Below are 19379 nucleotides of genomic sequence, written 5' to 3'. Positions count from 1 at the left end.
AGATCGGAGAAAAAAGAGAAAATCCTTCTCTCCTGCTTGCGTCGAAAAAAAATTCCAAGAAATAGGCGAAGCACTCACCGTCTCCCGGATATCGCGCCGTCCCGCAGCCTGTTTTGATTTCCGCGATGATCCGTCGGTACTCCTCGATGGATATCAATGCTCCAAACGGTCCACTCGATCAACATTGAATTCGCGCATTAATCGGCGCACAGATTCGCCCGGCACTCCCGACTCGACGAGGCGACGATCGATATCGATCACCCGCGCGAAACGATCGCGATCGTCCGCAGATCCGTCCCGACACTTTTTTGTCACGCGCGACCGACGCGTTCTCGAGCGACGACGTGAAAATCCCGAGGAAGTGGCGAACCGACGACAATTATCGGCGGACGCGAACGCCGACCGGTTTTTATCGCAGGGATCCACTCTGTCTCGTCTCCTCTTGATCCGGCTCGTGACGGCTCCTCGGGCCCTTCGAGCATCCCTCGAACGTTCCTCGACCGCCTCGACGCTCCGAATTAATGACACTCGCGACGCTCGCCGAACGAACGGGGATCACGCCGGATTACGCTCGCGTTTGAAAAAACGGAGTCTCTCCGAACGTCCGCGTCGTGTCGGAGCTCGACGGAATATGCGAAGCGGCGCCGATCGCAAACGCGTCTCACGAATACCGGGAAGGAGCACGATCGCGCCAGGGTGAATCGCACCAAACCGAAATCACGCCCTGGATAATCGCCCGAACGACGCTAGGTTACAGTATAAATATAGATACGGTATGTTCATCTATGCCGAAACCCGTGAAGTGGTTTGCACACTCAACAATATGGCGGCCAACGAAATGGAGAAGGAGAAAGATCGTATGTCGGTCCTTCTCCACGAGCGATGGAGAAGGACAGACAGATACGATTTCCACACTCAGCATCATGGACCATTTCACTTCCGATCAAAGGTGCCGACACGCGAGTGAGCATACTGTATCTACTTATACTGTGGCTAGGTCGTTATGGTACTCTGGCTCTTACGCGAAATTCTTCCGCGATGAATGAACCGCGCGAGAACACTTGCGTCACTGATCAACTGATCGCCGGATTGAGGATGCGGGACGAGACGCGGCTCCCACGGCATTTTTCTCCTCTCTACTTACGCACACGAAGACAGTCGTCACACGGGCAGACAGAGCGTCTTTGGCAGTCTTTGGGTACGTAAGTATGAGGAGAAAAACGCCGCGAGTCGCATCCTCGATCCAGTATCACTGAGCGAGAACGCCGAATGACCGCGATTCGTCTACGTGCCGCGCCGGAGCAACGGTGACGCGCGGTGTGAAGTAAGCGGTGCGTACCCCTACGTGATCGCGACCAACTTCGCGCGGCCATCCGAGTAGAGCGTCCAGTTCGAATTCTTTAGCGACGTGATTAATTGAAAGAATAGATTTAATTGACACTTCTTTTTTTATTGTTATCACCACTTGTAAAGCGATATGTGAAAACCTGAAATTGGTATCCTTTAATTAATTTTTAAAATTAATCTTGTAATTATTTTTTTCAATCAAGAAGAGAGAGACCATAAAATTTTTAATTGTAAAATCGCTTCTATAACTGTTACACGAGAAAAGTTAAATTTTGTTGAATGGTTGTTTTAGTGCGCAGCAATTCAGTTTGCTAACTCAGTACAGATTTTTGATTTATAAATTTTGCAGTAAATAATATCACGCTCTGGTTATTTACAAAAGAATCATCGAGTATCACTTCCAAAAGCAAAGCGGGAGAAACGATAATCTCCCATATATTTTCTCTAGTTTAATAGCAATGTTTTTAAAAAAACTTTATTTTCCACTCTCTGATGTAAAATACGCCAAAAAATATGTTTGACGCAAAATTACAGAGAGAAAATATTGCGACGGTAAACAATAATTCAATGCTTCAGCCGACATGGTCTTTTCGTATAATCGAGCGATTTAAATCGAGCCACGCATTATACAGATTCTAATTCGCGTATTGTATAAACGGCTATTATAATGACCACCTGGTTGAAATGCCTTTACGATATTTTTCCCGCTTATCACTACTATACCTATTGATTTTCGTTTGGCTATCGCATTGTAGATATAAAAATCGTTTATTTAAACGTAAGAAAAATTGAATTGTATAACACAAATCGTACATCACGACTTGGATACGCTTTCAAATTAAACTCGTATTGAATGCTGCGAATACGAGATTAATTTCACCATTCGATAAATCGGGCAGATATCTCTGCTAAGTCAATTGTCCATGATTTATCTACAGCATCAAAAATATTACTCCCCGTTACTAAATTATTTATCAATATATGTACTAGAATACTTTACAATTTAATAATTTATCAATAAATATCTTAAATTTTTAAAATAATAAATACTAAATATCTTTCAAATAAAGCGATAGAAATTCGACTATATTTCACGTATACATATCTACCTAATAATTGTAAATTAACGATAAAATTTTATTTAATTTCAGCCCTGCGATATATGGTCGATGGGGGTAACGCTGTACGCGCTTGTGATCGGAGATCTTCCTTGGCGCGCTTCCGATAGCACAACCATTCAAGAAGTCGTTCGTTCGAAACCACTCGTGTTCCCCGACAATCGCTTATCTTCGGAATTGCGATATCTAATTGAGGGAATGCTGGATAAGTCGCCGGAAACCAGGCTCACGCTCCCAAAGGTAAAGCAGCATCCATGGCTGACAAATAAGGGAACTGAACCACTGCCGGCCGAGGTCGACAACTGCCGCTTACGGGTCACCGTCACCGAGGAAGAGGTCATAAGACTCGGCACCCTGCTCCTCGTCAAGAATATGCTGAAACAGCACAGCTTTCAGGTGAATGGAGAATCTAGATTTATACATATAACACGACAACGCTATAAAAATGATCTTAAAACTACGCAAACAAGAAGAACTGTGAACAAAATACTGAATAACGTCTATTTTATCTTCGTCAAAAAATGCGAAATATATTCTTTTTTTTTCCACGACAGATGTGAATACGATACTAATACATTCCTGACATTTTCCACGGTAGCGATAATCATCATTAACATAATCGTGGCCGTAGCCTTTCACGAGCAGCAATACAAAGAGCGATTTGTTCATAGAATGCCGATTATGATGCTCGGATATCAAAAAGCAGCTAGTCGCATTTCTATCGCGGAACAATTTGCGTTCATCGCATTCATTCAAAAATGGAAACGGAGATGCCATCGTGTCGCGACGGAAGGACCGGATCGCGTAAACCTATGACCGTTCTCGCGAAATGTCGCAGCAATATATTCTGACTTGTTTAACTTTGACATAACGCCGCGTGCCCACGTGAATATTACACGACGACGGGTTTCGACGGGTGCACGTCAATATAACGTATACATTTAGTGTTACGAAACATGAAGAACTGATGGCGACATTTCGCGCGACTGTACATTCGTGCTCTTTAATAACATTGAAATTACCGAAAGTGCAATCAGCTGACAAATGTCAAAGGGCAATCGTTTAAAAGTATTTCGCTTTCGCTCGTTTTCGCTTTCACTATCCGTCTTCTGTTAAACTTAAAAAAGAAACGTGTCACTGAAAATATTTATCAACTTTTTCTATGATAACATCTTAGGATCAAGAAACTTAGACTGATGATCAACGGATGATTATATTGAACATATTGATAGATATGCTGAACAAACCAGACGATTCGATGCTAAACATACCGATCGACTTCTTAGACCTAGACCAGTCACGCAGATCATACCATCGCTAACAATACAATTAAATATGCAACATAACGCCATATTTATACAGGTCTTAAAGACCAAACTGGCCGGATAGACTATTTCATCTACACTATCCAATGATACATGTCTACATGATAATTTAAAGAAATATAATTGTAAGATTATGTAGAATAATGACACATTTTATTATAATATTTTATAAACAAGTATAGAAGTCCAAACACTGATTTTTTTCTGAAATTTCTGATAACACAAGAATCAAGTGAGATCACGGGAAAAAAGCAACGATGTGAATAGTCGACTTCAAGTCATTCAAGCTTTTCTTAAGAATAGAGATGATGGACAGTCGTAATTAGTTAAGAACGTGTTTGAATGACCTCAAGCATGAAACTATATTCTTACATTCAAACTGACGGCGCGGCGGTATCGCTTTTCACGATCTGTCAGGGACGCTTTGCCCTTCCTCTATCATTCATGTGGATTGAGACTCGCGCGAAGGACCAGCCATTCGAATTTACATTTTTATCGCCGATGCGGATGACCGACTTGCGAACTTTACGAGAGAGAGCTCGAACATCTCGTCCCTTAGGATTACTAGGGCATAAAACGGGGAAATAAGCGCGCGAACTATATCTGCTCCCTAGAATCCATTTCTGCCTAAGCGGCTCGGACGGACAGCGGACAACGACGCCGGCACGGAATCCCCGGCGGCTGGACCAAAAAGTGGGGTATCTCCCTCGGCGCAGGGTGACACGATGAGAGACGCGAAAGCGGAACGTTTTCACGAGGCCGGGAGAAGCAATTCCGCGCCAGATTCCTACGATTGGCACATAAGCGGCAGGTAAATACGTTACGCTATTCGGAAAGAGGAAAAGGGAGTCCTATATATTTTTCAAATATCGCTTTAAATTCTCTTGCATCCGTTATGTACTGTAACTGTAGAGCTTTATTTAGTAGAATCTCGCTGAAACAGGCATTTGCCGAAGTAAATGCAAATATTCGACAGGGGATTTCTTTTTCGAGCGATTTGTTTGAAAGGGTTTCTCTGCAATCGTAAAATGTTTTCCGTACCTGAGATATTTTATTCAATTTGTAATACGCATTGATGCTTTACATTAAAAGCGAACGATAATACGCAATTTATTTTTATTTTTATACGTCGAAAGAATAAATCGCGCATAGCTATTCATGACATAACATAAACCAACCGATAGTAATAAAAAGCAATATAAATGTATAGTGCATTAGCATCCCCCCGTGCTTATCTGTTTTTCAATAATTCCTTCCTTAATGAATCCCTCCTTTATTTGCGTGTTGGCAGACAATTATCGGTGGAAAATCCTTTATCGCCCGTGACGGAAACTGAAAGGAGGTAGTGCCACTGTCGATAGAAGTAGCACAAAACCGAATCCCGATCGAAAAACGAGCCGACGTCAAACGGAAGATAGAGTCGGGACTGATCATCGATCGCGATTCAACAAGCGACCGCGATATCAAAAGGCGAAATCGTCGAACGAACCAACGAAAATTTAATCTTCCAGAGAACCGTTATCGATTTCACTCTCTCGTCGCTTGTATCGTCAGAATCACGGGGCATTGCCTTCAGTTTCGCAGGTAAGAGCTCCGTGAGTTATTTGTGAATACGCGAAAATTTCTAACCGGCGAGGCTGACGAAAACAGCGGATCGAGGATTTGTTGAAAATGTTTCTGCTCGATCTCAAATGTTTTTATATGATTAAAAATGTAACGTCGCGTTTGAAACGTTCCGCATTATATTACGGTGATATTCAGTGTACCTTTGGCTATTGTTGTTATTTGACCATGATAGAATAGGAAGGATGTTATTTACAATTAATCATCTCGCGCATAAATAGTTCCATCATACATTCCTAAAAAAAGAGAAATATAGAAAAATTATTATATTTACTTCGCTATTGACTGCCAATATTTGCTATTTAAATAAAAAAATTCGGCAAATTTTTTTTACTACAACATAGTAATGTTCGGTATAAATAATCGACCAAATATCATTTTGTTTTTTTTTTTCTGCTTTTTATCTGGCAACATCTAAAAGCAATTTGTATCAATAATGAAAAAATGACAAAAAGACACGCGGATCACTATGCCGTTTTATTAAAGATTGACGAAGCGATCAAATATTTATAAACGTTATAGCCACGTGTGTAAAATAACGTAAGGTAACGAAAGTAGATACATTTATTGCGGAGGATGATCCGAAATTAAGACATGCCTCGCCGAAGGTTTTCATTCCATTAATATCTTTAAAACAATATGCGTCCAACGCGCATATTTATAAATAACTTCAAAATTAAAAATTGTATATATCCAATCCAGTACTGAAGAGAACCACTGAAGAAACATTTTATGTTTTTTGTACGTCATAATATAAAAATGTCATGCCAAAAGCTTGGCAAGAGCAACATACGAATTGAAATACTTTTTCCTCTTTTTTTTTTAAACTCGTTTTTGCATTGCTAGTTGCCACGCTCAATATCGATGAAATTCAAGGCGAACATCCATCTTACAAACACGCACATTCATTTGCTAAATTTACTAAATTTTCATCACAATTTAAATAAAACGACATTTAAAAAAATTGAATATTTCACGTTGACGGCTAATTTGAATATTTTTTAATAGATTCTATCGGCAAACATGTTTGTATAAATATAAATTACAAATAGTTTATAAACACGAAAAATATGGAACAAGAGTTTAACGAAGAGATTTTTTATATTAGTAAAGAAACTGTAAGAGAAAATATTTAATTACTATTTAAGCAAAACAGAAACAAACTGCGTATGTTTAAAATCAGAAAATTCATAAGAATAATATTTTTTTAATACATAAGAAAAGAGAAAAAATTTCGATAATAATTTTCTGATTATATCCAATCATATGGGTTCTCTTCTAAACTGGACTGACAGATAATAGATTAGCGATCGTCTCAAGAGTATGAGTAAGATTTCTTGCACACGGGCGATTTTCTCGCTCTGCAATCAACTTGTATATACGAGCAGCGAAAGAATTTCTTATAAAACAGTTTACTTAAAAACGTATTAGAATTTAAATATTTTTATATATTTATGCAAAATAATTAAAATTATAATAAAATATTTTAAAAATAAAATTGATGAAAAACTGAGATTAGTCGTATTATATATTATAGATTAATATATAGAACATATACTATATATATATATTTAATTATACATATTATATACATTAATAATATATAATATATATAATGCTACATATATTATTATATATAATATGATTAATCTTATATTATAATCTTACCAAATAAAAACGTAATGTCTAATATAATAACATAGTATAAATAATAATATACGTTTTTAATAAAATAATTTGTTATTTCACGATTTACATATTTTACATATTTTAAAATTTCATACTTGAAATATATTATATTTTTTATTTTGTAATTGTTTCATATTTTTTAAATTTTGTTCAAGATTCTCTTTCCTTTCGTTATCTTAATTTGCATGTCATACAATCTATTTGTATTTAATTGTTCGGCGATCATTTTACGCAGTACGATAATAATTGTGTAACTCTGAAAACGATATTCTTTCACTACCCGTATACCTATGCATATCGCGTATAAACATGCATGGTTTATAAACACCAACGCGAAAATGGAACATGTTGCGTTTTTGCGTCGTGACAAAGTAATCTCTCTTGTGTATACCTATCCGTACATAACAAAATATTCTATTGAATCGACATATTTTCCGCTGCAAAATAATCATGGCGAGAGATCGCTCATGTGCCTGAGATTTTATGATCGTTGTAAGTATCTTTCGCAGTTCACTTATTTCGATTTACAAGGTGCGTAGGTTGCATAGATATTGTATATAAACAGTGTACGTATATTATATTCATATTTTATATGTATGATATTCGTATTTTTTCAAAAGTAGGCTCGTAAACGAAAACCCGCGATACAACGACGCCCTTCTTTAGTTCGTGCCATTAAATATACGGATGAGCTCTTGTTTAATATTAAATTTTATATTATGTAAGTTATATATATAATTTATGATATTGTTTTTATATATTTTTATGATTATAGAATATTATATAATTTTGCATAATTATATTCATATAAAATTATATAATACGTATATATAAATATTATATAATAATATGAAACAACGTAGGTCTCGTTTATTTATATAGTTTAGTACTTTAAGTTATGGTATTTACACTTTATATCTTAAATTCCAGTTATTAGAATAGTAGAATTATAATTGCAATTTATAATTCGCTTGCGTTCTAAATTTAAATAAACTTTATTTTAATTACTTAATTTTAATTACTTTGATCATTTAAATGGTGAATAATTTTTATATAAACAAACATTTTTTTTTATTAAAGATAAAATGTCTCTTTTAATTATTTTTTTATTATCTCTTATTTTCAAGAATCTTGGCGTTAATTTACAAGTAATTAGTAAACTGGAAGTTATTTAATTGAATTCAATTTATCGTATTCAAAATTTATGATTCACATTAACGGCGCCGAACGCACGACCAAGAAAAGGCAACCAAAGAGAGACTCGTGATTTTGTCAAACCTTATTGAGACACGGGGGACCACAATACAAACGTTATGAATTTAAGAGATAGCTTTCAGAGCTCACGGTAGCGGACGATTCGAGACGTATCGTGTCCCGAGCCTCGCGCGTATCTCACTCTATTTCAGCGCATACAATTGCCACTCGGAGACTGCGACGGACTTGTTATTCGATAGGAATAATTATTGAGCACACGCGTTTTCACGACTTTCATTTGGCCGTGACAATTCCAAGTCTATGCGAACCGACTCATCCTCTAGATTATTGCATAGGCCAGGAATAACGAGCCTTATAAAAGTGGCGAATCTCACCACGAAGAAAACCAATATACATACACTTCCTAATATGTTTACATTTACTAGATATATTCGGCGCCTCATAAATTAAGATCTGCATGGCATCGTCGCGTGATTAATCCTAAATACGTCTGTCTAATTCAAAGCGCGGGCAGTTGCATTTAGAGTTAAAGGAGAGGATGCTAATCTGGATCCAGAAATCCTTCCAGGAATACGGATGAATCGTCTACTGATAACAAATGCGCTGAAATTATACCATATTTATTATTATATGCAATATTAATTATTTTAGTAATTAATTATTCTAATAATTAATTATTCTAATAATTCTGTTCTACTTTCTATTGTATTATGCTATTATATAACTATTTCTCTACGCTCACCAATGTGTAGTAAAATTTAATTTTGTTCAGTTTGTACATTCAATGATTAATTAAATGCATTTTGATGCGTATTTCGATGCGAATTGTTGTCAGTAGACATTTTTCGAATTGTTACGGGTATACAATTATTGTTATTTAAACGATTATAGATATATATACATTCGTATGTGCATTTTACGAATTGCGATATACTCTTTATCACAGATTGCACAAGATATTTTATATTCTGTATTAGAGGCGCACTCTGTTTCTAAATCTCGCTGTAACGATTAAATATAGTATGCACATTTTATGCAGACTAAGTACACTTTAAACTTAGATTACTATCAAACGATTTAGATGTGACAAATCTCCACACTCCGATATCGCGACCAAAAGTTCTTGTGATGCTCAACCGAGGCATTAATAGATCTGATTAGAGTTTGATTTTACTCTCGACAATCAATATATTATGATATATTATTTCGATACGTCTATTCTTACTTATGTAATCGTGAAATCCTTCCGTTGTCAATTTTCGAAGATCCACGACTCTAGAGATGTCTGTAGAAACTTAAGAAGCTGCAATTTTTATCTTCTTAACACTTAGATGTCACACGCTTCGATTATCTCTTTCTCTTTCTCTCTCTCTCTCGCTCTCTAATGTTAAATCTGAAATTTTACAAAATTTTACTTACTAAATGACAAATTGTGATTCTTGCGAGTCACGATTTCACATAATCGTAATACTTTAGATATCGTGCAATCCACATTGAAACACATCAGTTCTTCCCTTAATTAAATTGATGATATCAATTTATATATGCATTTGCGAAAAATACGGACTGTTAGCTTTAATATTTCAAACAGGGATTGCACGATGCCGCGGTTATCGCGCACAAAATTTTTGATCTAATACAAGGACAAGGTACGCGAACAAGAATCAATTCTGCACGCTTTAAAAACATTGTACTGTCTTACTATTTGCTATATCTACGATAACTTTCCACAGAGTTTTCGCTTCTAGCTATTTGCGATCCACCGTGAAAAGGTCGAAATTCTTCTTATGCACATCTGTAGTAACTAAGTACTGTAATTGTTCGTCTGTGTAATAAATCCTTTTTATCTTTCCATTAACGTCATTTGCCTCGTAAAACTCGACTCAACTATTAAATCTTTCGTGATTTATCTCCGAGTGCTACTTCTCTCCCTCGCGCATCAGCCCCTTTCATTAAGCCAACGTAGACTCTCGTAAAAATTTTATTAACGTACCACTTTAGCACACTCTGCAATTATTTCCTCCCCTCCTCCTTTTCCGTTAATTGAAACATTATCTTCGATAATCTCTCTTACTCTCCGTATTATCGAATCGATACGTAATAATCGAGCAAACTCATAAGATAAGTAAACGCATTCCTTAGTCGTGTCTCAATCGATTTATATTTTACATTTTAATGCTCGCCAAACCACAACGAAAGATTCTATTGTTCGCAAGTTGGTGAGTAAAACAATTTCGTAGAAAGACACGTAACTCTTCCTTTCTTTATATCGTACCTACATCTGAGTGTTCGAGCATAAAGGTAAAAAAACACACCAGATCAGCTTTTTCATCAAGATAAAATAGTCCGCGATCTCGTACAAAGGAATTTAAATTGTATCGTTACCGCCAATGATCTATGATAAGCATAAAAACTTGCCCCCCCCCCCTCTCCGTACCCGTCGGGGTTCTTATTGTAAATTTATACTACATGAATATATATATTTTACTCACGTGTACATTCTATTATCCACAAATGTTTTGTTAAATAAATCACGCTTTCTGATGATATCAGAGGCAAAAACGAAACCGTCCTCCCAAGTTTCATTTCCTCCCTGTGTACGCTGCAGTTGGTATTTCATGAGAAGACGTGACGTAACTTCATCCACTGAAAGAAGCCATTGAATATAGTTATTTCGTTTGCGCTCGATGCAAATTTTCGCACTACACGAATTTGATATAATGGAAGCGCTGACATAATTGTGGCAATACCTTGACCTGCCATAAAAATCGGTGACCAATATCGTAAACTGTTCGGACGAGCCGAGCCGATTTGGCCACGAAGCAACCATGCGTGCCACGACTATCAATTCCGTTGGGCAACTCCATGGGGACGGGTTCGCAGAGGCGCAGGCGAAAGACAATGAACGTAAGCCACAAAAGCCAATAAATCGTGGTGCACGCTTACGCTCTTGCATTGCACATAAGTATAAAAAGGTTTGAAATCGAAGGGAGCCTTCAGTCGATTGTCCGGACCGTCCAAGAAAGTCGTTAATCATCCATATCAAAAAATATCTTCTGAAGCATGAAGCTTTTGGGATATTGTCTTCTTTGCGTAAGTACCTAATTACCTCAGAATTGATTAATTTCAATTTATCGAAACCATAAAGTTCTTCCTGTAATTTTTACACTTTTTGTGAACAATATGTATTGTATATCAATTTATCGATAGAGACAACACAAGAAAAGACTCTTTTAATTAATTTTGAATATAATATTGAACTATTTTTTAATCAATAAAAAAATTTTATATTTTAAATAAAACATGAAATTCTAATTTTAAAAAATATTAAATTCTTTCTAGTCAATATAGACTTTCTGGTATAAATTTTATAAAAATTTATGAAAAGCTTCCGGAAATGATTGTCCAAATATATATTATCATCTTTGCTAAAATCATATTAATTCCAACTGCGACTTTTTATAATTATTTGTTCTAAATCTAAATTCTAACATTTTATTTCTAGTCGCGATTTTATTTGTAAGCTGCTTTCTTTATAAGGTTGTAAATTCGTGATTTTCTACCATCAGGACATCCGCTAAAATTTACTTTAACCGAGGATCTTCCAAGAATCTCTTTACGATCAATTTTAATAAACTATTAAACTCTTTCTGGTTGCACTAACAACACATCTGATATAAAATTTATGCTTCGCACGAAAGCTACGTGGAAGTTTTTGGCGATTTTCTATTGACGGAATATTTTATCAAGCAAACTTCTTAATACCACCAGAAAGAACGTCGTATGCTAGAAAAGGTTTAAACATAATTATTTCTATTTCGTAGTGACAGGTTCTTTCCACTAAATAACATTTATTCTTAATCAGAGCGTAAAAATCGTCAGTTGCAACCGCGATTACAGACGCGACTTATAATTTTCGTGAAAATGAAACTACCGCGTATCGCTGGTAGATCCAACGAATGAACGTGTTGCAACGCACGATTATGTGTTGTATCACCTATCCGCGATGTTACAACATCACGCCTGATAAAATTCATGTTATGAAGAAGATTCACTCGACTGTTGAACAATATTTCTGATCCTGATAACTTTTTACAGGAACCTGATAATCTCTTTAATAAATGTATAAGCTTACTCCGACAATAAAATAAAGATAGAGATCTCGTATAATTTTTAAATATAATATTTAAAAAATGCTCGTGTCAAGATATGTAAAATTGTAAACTCCCGTAACTTTTGTCTCGTAGCTCTTCGCCACGAGAGTGCAACCAAAGCCACAAATAACAAAGCTATTCCCAGCGGAAGGACTAGCGGCGTATCACAAACAATTCAACAACACCACGAAGTCGCTGGATAATGTTTGGAAAAAACTACGCACAACGTACAACTTTGTTTTCCGTCAACCCGGCAACACTAGCAACGTAGAAAAGACCCTGACGAAGAACGCATCGGAACCTAATTTGCAATCCCTAAGACTAATCTGGGCTGACACGCTAAAAGCAGATAACTATACGAATCTAAAGTATCCCAACAATAGCTTCCTAGATCAGGTAAAGTCACTGTCGACAATAAAGAATCACAGTAACAAGGCAAATTCGAGCAATCTCAAGAAGGACTCAACCATCGAAATAAAAACGAACGAGAACAACGTGACTTCTACGGGTTCCAACAAAACGAGTTCCGATAAAAGGAAGACACTGCCTGACGACGATTGGTTCAATGACATTGAGCCTTTGGGGCAACTGGAGCTGCAAGACGAAGAACTGGATAAGAAAAATGAAGTGGAAATCGTGACGCCAGGCGACCTTCCGACGGCGGTGGGCCATCACCTGCTCGAGTGGCTTGGATCTCTTTTCGGCTTTACCTACAGCATTTATACGAAATTATCGAGTCCTGCTTGTGGCAACGAAAAGATGACACACTGATAACAAAACGACAGAAAAATAAAATAAAATAGATCAAAACCTCTATGTTATGTTAATTTGTTGTAAATGTAAATCTACTAATTGTAAGTAAGTCCAAAATGTACGTAACATAGATATCTGCAATTGTAATTTATATCTAATATCAAAATTGCGTTCAAATATAAGTAAATATAAAGTAAAAACATTTACATTCACATTTAACGCTAAATGCACACAAAAAGTACGAGAAAACATGAGAATTTAATCATCAGTTAAGTACGTTTGGTATAAAATATAAGAGGAAAAAGGGGGAGCGAGGGCAGCACACAGATATCAAATAATTTTATACCTTTGTACTGCTGTCATATTCCGCTCGCGTATTCCGCTGTAAAAATATATAAAACAAATAAAATTTACGTTATACGAGATTAAATAATGGTGCTCTTTATGCTTTGCTAATTCTCGAATTATACGAGTAACGCATTGTGGATGCTTATATTGTACGAATATGAAATATTATATCGTCCCGTTGAAGCTCCGAGTGCAAAAAGTTCGTTCTGAAGGCGACATAAAGTTCAACGTATTAATATTTCCGCGTTAGTGTCACAGACGATCATTTCGTTGTATGACATTGCGTAAGACTACATAACGCTATTTTCTGCGGCGCTCAACCACAGACTGCACACACTCGTCGCACTCGATGCACTCGTGAGAAGTACATAGAAATATCTTGCAATCTTTTATTTACATTATATATATTTTATTCAAAAATATTTCGATCTGAAAAATACATGTCATTTTTTAGCTATCTTTTTTTTTGTTGTTACTATACAATAACAATTCTTTAGCTGAATAAATGCATAAAGTCTTGTAAACGCACATCTTCACTGCCCAAAACAGTGCTTAAACATGAGTCCTATAAATGCACATTCATTGTTTAAAAAGTTCTATTACCTTACATTATCTCTAATCTCAATGAGAAAAATTGAGAAAAACCATGGTGAAAAAATCATCGCCTTATCTCGAAAAAGATGTCCCATCGATCCTTTTTCAAAGATCTTTCATTCAATAAACATTATTAAATTATCAGGATCTTACAAAGAATTAAAAAAAAAAAGACCCCAGTGCGAATGACCTAGAATACTGCTATTCAACATATGCGTGTGTGTATGAAGTCTTTGGTAATATTACTGATACCAGAGTTCGGTATATGTGTTTTTAGTACCGTCTTCTAATTCATATATCTAATGCATACATACATAATCGCATATGTCGCATACACATAAGAGAACGTTAGAGAACTATAATTATAATCGCGAATGCACGGTACATGGAAGTCCTTCAACGAGCTCTCGCTCTAGTATATGTATAAATTAAAATTGAAGCGCCGAACAGGCGTTAGTATCCTAAAAATAATACCAAATGCAAAACGTTCGTTTAACTTTAGCCACTAATGCCCTTTTTCACCAATGTCGTTTAACTTGAACCTTAGTTCAATTCACTCTTTGTCTCTTTGGATTAAACTAAGGTTCAAGTTAAACAACGTTGGTAAAACGGGCATTTAATATCTTTTAGAAAAGAGATAAGGAATGATAGATTTAGATAAAAAAAATTATCTGAATAATTGACAAATCAATGCAAATTTCATTTAACGAAATTTCGATTAGTGCATATTTTTCATGTATAAGAATACCAATTTTGAATTGTAAAACTGTAGCATTCATTTTATGTTGTATTTGGAACACATTTCTGTATTATGTAAACATAAATCTATAAACATTATTCGAGACATTTAGTAGGATAAAATATTAATTTCTTAGATATTTTCGGTAAAATTATTGCTATTCTGAAAAAATGAGTTTCGACACTCATCGTAATGAATATTTTGCCAGATAGATATTGTGTTCCACCTGACAATAATGTACCTATAACTTTTTGATAAAATTTCTGGCAGTATATTATTTCCGTTTACCATTGACAGTATCTCAATCCTCGTATCGAAATGTCTGCTAATATATCAGTTTAGTAAGAGTGTGTCAGAATTTGACTAAATTCGCAAGCATTATGCTGTTATCATCTGTCCATATATTTATTAATAGATTTGTTTTCCGAATTCAAGATATGAATAAAAAAATATATGCAACAAAAGTACTACATATGAAAGAGCGAGAAACTTCCGAATATCTGGACCACGGAATAATTATTCAATGGCATTCCTTTTTAAAAGGAGACATCTTTTATCTATCGGCAAACTTGCTTCTATCGATTCGATATATTTTATAGCAATATCTCTCATAATTATTCCTATTCTTAATTATTTACGCAGGTTTATTGTAAATGCGTTTTAGTTATCGCGAAAGTCCAAATGTCCAAAAGTCTTTGCATAAAGCAAGTAACTATTAAAATTAAAAATAACGACAATGGACTAGAATTGTAGATAATAACTAATGTTCCCTATGACTAACTTAAGTAAGGCAGACAAGCATGCAATTACATAAATTGGCCTTCTCTTACTTGTTAATTCCTCTCATCGACTTTCTATTCACGTTTTAAAATGTTCATTTTATATAGGATGCAAGAAAAATCTTAGAATAAATAAATTTTAAAGAACCAAGAGTAGGCAATTAAAAAGTAACAATTAATAATTAAGGCAATTAAAGAAATAATTAATATATTAACAATAATCTGTTAATGTATTAACGATTTCTCTTTCTTTCGAAATTTATTTACGAACGGCAATATGCGTGTGCTCGCATAAATGTGACTCATTAGTAATGTTTACGAAAAAAATTATAACTTAAGACAAAATTTTATCAAATAAATGCTTCTCACATTTTTAAATATTAATTTGTAATTAATATTTTCTTAGAACTGTAAAACTTAATTTTCGAAAGATATAAAAATGATACGATGAAAAGGAGATGACGAGGAAGGATGATAAGAGATAATATAAGGACAATGATGATAAATTCAGGTAATCACAGCTTATCTCGTAGCTTAGTATAATTATTTCCACGTTTTATCGCATTAAAGGTTTGCGAGATTGCTATGTATGATATACAATACTCCTCTATTCTAAGTTTTCCTCTACTCTAGGTTAGCTTCCTCTAAACTGAGTTTCTCCTCTTGTATTGCTTTCCCGCAACTTGTATTACATGATCAGATAACATATTACGCTATAAGTCGTAAATCAAGCGAAAAATTGATCGTGCAAGAATATCTTGATATCTGTATACGTGATATTAGTATAAAAATGAGGATTGAGGAGAAATTGTAGAATAGAGAAAATGTGCTCGGTCCCGATTACTTTAGAACAGAGGAGATATGTATGTATGATATCTGTACGATATCTTTATCGCGATACGCAATATATTTTTTTTCAATTTTTTACATATGCCTTTAATCCGATGTTAAAACGTCTCGACGTATTAAAATTAAACTATAAATAGTCATAGTCGTTCCAATAACAAAATACGAATTCGAAAATTGAAATTACCTACGGCGGCCCCATCACTTGCCATATATTGCTGCTTTGGAACATATTTTATCTACAGCTAAGATGGCATTAAATATCTTGCGTTTTCATTCGTATTACTGCTCTGTGCCTGTTCAAACGTATTTACATCTTTCATCACATGTTCCTTAATGGAGGCAAACAGAGACGCATTTTTTGAACAATTCTGCATGTGCTGCAGAAAAGTTTCCTGCTTCAGTAACAAACTGTCCTTCAGAACATGACTTACCTCCTGCTTAGGCGTCACCGGGAAATCGGTGTTATCGAATACTCTTGTTGTATCTTTTTGATCGACATAATAAGAATCATCCTTCATTTTATTCTTACGAATGCCAAGATGCGTTTGAAGATGCTTGTTCAAGTGATCTTTACGCGAAAACGCTTTCTGGCAATAGTTGCACGGAAAATCCTTGTTGCCGGAATGGATGACGGTGTGTCTTGTCAAATGTTCATTTCTCTTGAACGCCTTCTGGCATACGTCACATTTATAAGGTCGCTCATTCGAATGACCTCGCATGTGCTGATCGAGATGCTCCTTTCTTTTCAACATGGCACCACATTCTTTACACTGATACTTTCGTTCCTGAAATAAATTAAAATTTTTTACTAAATACATGATATTTTTTAACAATCTTGATCTCCGAGAATCAAAGACAATGAGATATATACATACTTGTAAGTGGGTCTGTATATGTTGTTCGATATCCGCCTTGTCTGGAAGCCCTAAATTGCACTCCGGGCAACAGTAAAGCGTAGTGCCATCGTAGCTAAAGCTGACCTTAATCTCGCCCATTTTCGCTCGAAATTTCGACTTTTTCTCGATTTTCGGCAAATCGGTTTGTACTTGCTGCTCGACTTTTAGGACGTGTCGCAAACTGTTTTCAATCTCTTGTTCATTTTGCAAATTCAGATCATTCGGATTAATGGTCACCGTTATCTGATCCGAGTTCGCGAAATTGTTGCCATTTTGTAAATAGATATTCCTGATATTTGGTATGTTTAGAATATTATTCTGCGTGTGCTCTACTTTCTCCTCCCGTGTCTTCTCCTTTTTCGCTTGTTCCACACACAGTTCGAATGCTTCCCGCATATCAGGTGATAATTTCTGGAGATATTCGATCATGGCTGCTGTTTGCTGTTGCCTTACCAAAATATCAGATTCCTGACAACAGAAATAAATAAATATAAATTTAATAGAGAAACTAAGTAAAAAGATCAACGGCCAAAATAGTTCTATAATCTCTGGTTAGGTATTAACATATTTTCGCCTCTAAACGACGAAAAGTGCTTCAATATCATTGATTAATTATTATTGATTTAATCCATTTATGTACACTTTACCCTAATGGTCAATATTTCTATTTTATAAACAATGATTCCGACTTTCACCATAGTTTCTCATCAAACTTGCTTTTGTTGTGTTTTCTATTCTGTATTTACTCATTGTTACATCATGTAATTTCTGTTTATACGTCTTCTCTTTCTTTTCATTAATTTTTATTCTTGATTTTGTCATCCATTTTTGCAAGTAAATTATTATTGCTGAAGAAGATTAAGTACATTCAAAACAGTTCAATGTTTTTATTCAACTATTGAGAATAAATTAGATATCACTTCACATTAGATATAACTTAACATCCTTATTTTGCTCATATATTTTGGCCGTTGATCTTTTCACAAGTAAATATATCTTTGCATTATGTAAAAATAATTAAAAAATTTAACCATATTTACTGAATACCTTACCTTATCTAAATTCTTCTCTTCTTTAGGCTGGATATCAGGCTCTTGCTTTACAGTATCTGCCTGCGACGTGGAAGGTAAGCATAGATTGTTGATAAAACTAAAATTGCTTGATTGTGCACCGAGTGTCCCATTATTTTGACTATAATTCGGGACATTAATTGTCTGACCAAGGACTTGCTTCTGACATAGTTGAATCATATCCTGCCAGCCGTGTAGAGGCGTCGCAAAAAACTTGTTGAACGTACTCGTCTAAGAAACAAGAAAAATTTTACATATTAAATCGCAAAACAAGATAGGCAAAACTGATGAGAAAAATGAGAGGAAATGCGGCGCAAAGAAACGAGGGAAGACTCACCGACGTACGGTCCTGCGGGAACGTTACTTGGGCAGTGGTTTGCATCCCCTGCGACTGCATATTACGGCCGTCGGCTGCGGCGATGGCGGCAATGGCGGCGACGGCAGGCATCGAGCATAACTCGGAAAACTGCGGTAGCGTGCGGGGACATTTAATGTGATCGCGAGATATCCCGCTCCCAGGTAAATCCATGATTGCCGCGTGTAACTCGTGCGGAAGATGTGCCCGCGGCGACGTCCTAACGGCAAACCTAACCTAAAAAAACAAAGTCCGCGTGGAGAAACGAGATCGGATCGTGCTATCATCCGCATCTTGCGCAGCAGAGCCACAGAGCTACGCGAATTAGGATATCACCTACGGTGTATCGTCGCGCGATACATCAACGCGGGGTCTTACCTAGTTAAATTTAGCTATGTCTAAAGACCGCGCAACACGTCCATGGACGGCGTCCCATATGATCATGGCGACCAATGGCGAATGGCGACGCGTGCGCGCGCCGCGCGCTCGCCGCGGCAGTGAAGCGTCATGAAGTTGCCGCGAGTG

The 19379-nt window shown here is 35.9% G+C and overlaps 4 protein-coding genes across 8 annotated transcripts in view; 2 read left to right on the top strand and 2 right to left on the bottom strand.

Moving 5' to 3' along the window:
• LOC139820820 (WD repeat-containing protein 18) overlaps window positions 1–2254 on the bottom strand; it is a 187759-nt gene extending 185505 nt beyond the window's left edge. Inside the window, exon 1 of the mRNA XM_071791362.1 lies at window positions 79–2254. The gene's annotated coding sequence lies outside the window, so the exon portion shown is untranslated. The remainder of the gene's footprint in view (window positions 1–78) is intronic.
• Window positions 1–10169, top strand: part of LOC139820731 (calcium/calmodulin-dependent protein kinase kinase 1) — a 69129-nt gene extending 58960 nt beyond the window's left edge. For all 3 annotated transcript variants that reach the window (XM_071791226.1, XM_071791216.1, XM_071791206.1), the window contains 3 exons: window positions 2499–2861; window positions 4405–4601; window positions 5082–10169. In XM_071791226.1, the coding sequence (XP_071647327.1) occupies window positions 2499–2861; window positions 4405–4601; window positions 5082–5136 (615 nt within the window). In that variant the 3' untranslated portion in view covers window positions 5137–10169. The remainder of the gene's footprint in view (window positions 1–2498; window positions 2862–4404; window positions 4602–5081) is intronic.
• Window positions 10170–10735: 566 nt separating this feature from the next.
• On the bottom strand, window positions 10736–19375 carry LOC139820771 (uncharacterized). Of its 3 annotated transcripts, none has more exons than XM_071791306.1 (6): window positions 19233–19374; window positions 18837–19091; window positions 18482–18730; window positions 17409–17897; window positions 16965–17318; window positions 10736–10963 (listed from the first exon to the last, which is right to left on the bottom strand). In XM_071791306.1, the coding sequence occupies exons 2-6, from the start codon at window positions 19026–19028 to the stop codon at window positions 10934–10936; spliced, it is 1314 nt and encodes a 437-aa protein (XP_071647407.1). In that variant the 5' UTR covers window positions 19029–19091; window positions 19233–19374; the 3' UTR covers window positions 10736–10933. The 3 variants fall into 3 exon arrangements, with proteins under 3 accessions (XP_071647407.1, XP_071647398.1, XP_071647388.1); XM_071791297.1 differs by lacking the exon at window positions 10736–10963 and adding an exon at window positions 13960–16826 and having other exon boundaries at window positions 19233–19375; XM_071791287.1 differs by lacking the exon at window positions 10736–10963 and having other exon boundaries at window positions 13960–17318.
• Window positions 10971–13812, top strand: LOC139820888 (uncharacterized). Its single transcript, XM_071791477.1, has 2 exons — window positions 10971–11410; window positions 12565–13812. The coding sequence occupies exons 1-2, from the start codon at window positions 11381–11383 to the stop codon at window positions 13240–13242; spliced, it is 708 nt and encodes a 235-aa protein (XP_071647578.1). The 5' UTR covers window positions 10971–11380; the 3' UTR covers window positions 13243–13812.
• Window positions 19376–19379: the final 4 nt, after the last annotated feature.

This window comes from Temnothorax longispinosus, chromosome 1 (genome assembly GCF_030848805.1).
Source record: "Temnothorax longispinosus isolate EJ_2023e chromosome 1, Tlon_JGU_v1, whole genome shotgun sequence".
NCBI classification, from domain to species: domain Eukaryota; kingdom Metazoa; phylum Arthropoda; class Insecta; order Hymenoptera; family Formicidae; genus Temnothorax; species Temnothorax longispinosus.
The sequence above is the reverse complement of the archived record's forward strand: the minus strand, read 5'-3'. Positions and strand labels throughout refer to the sequence as shown.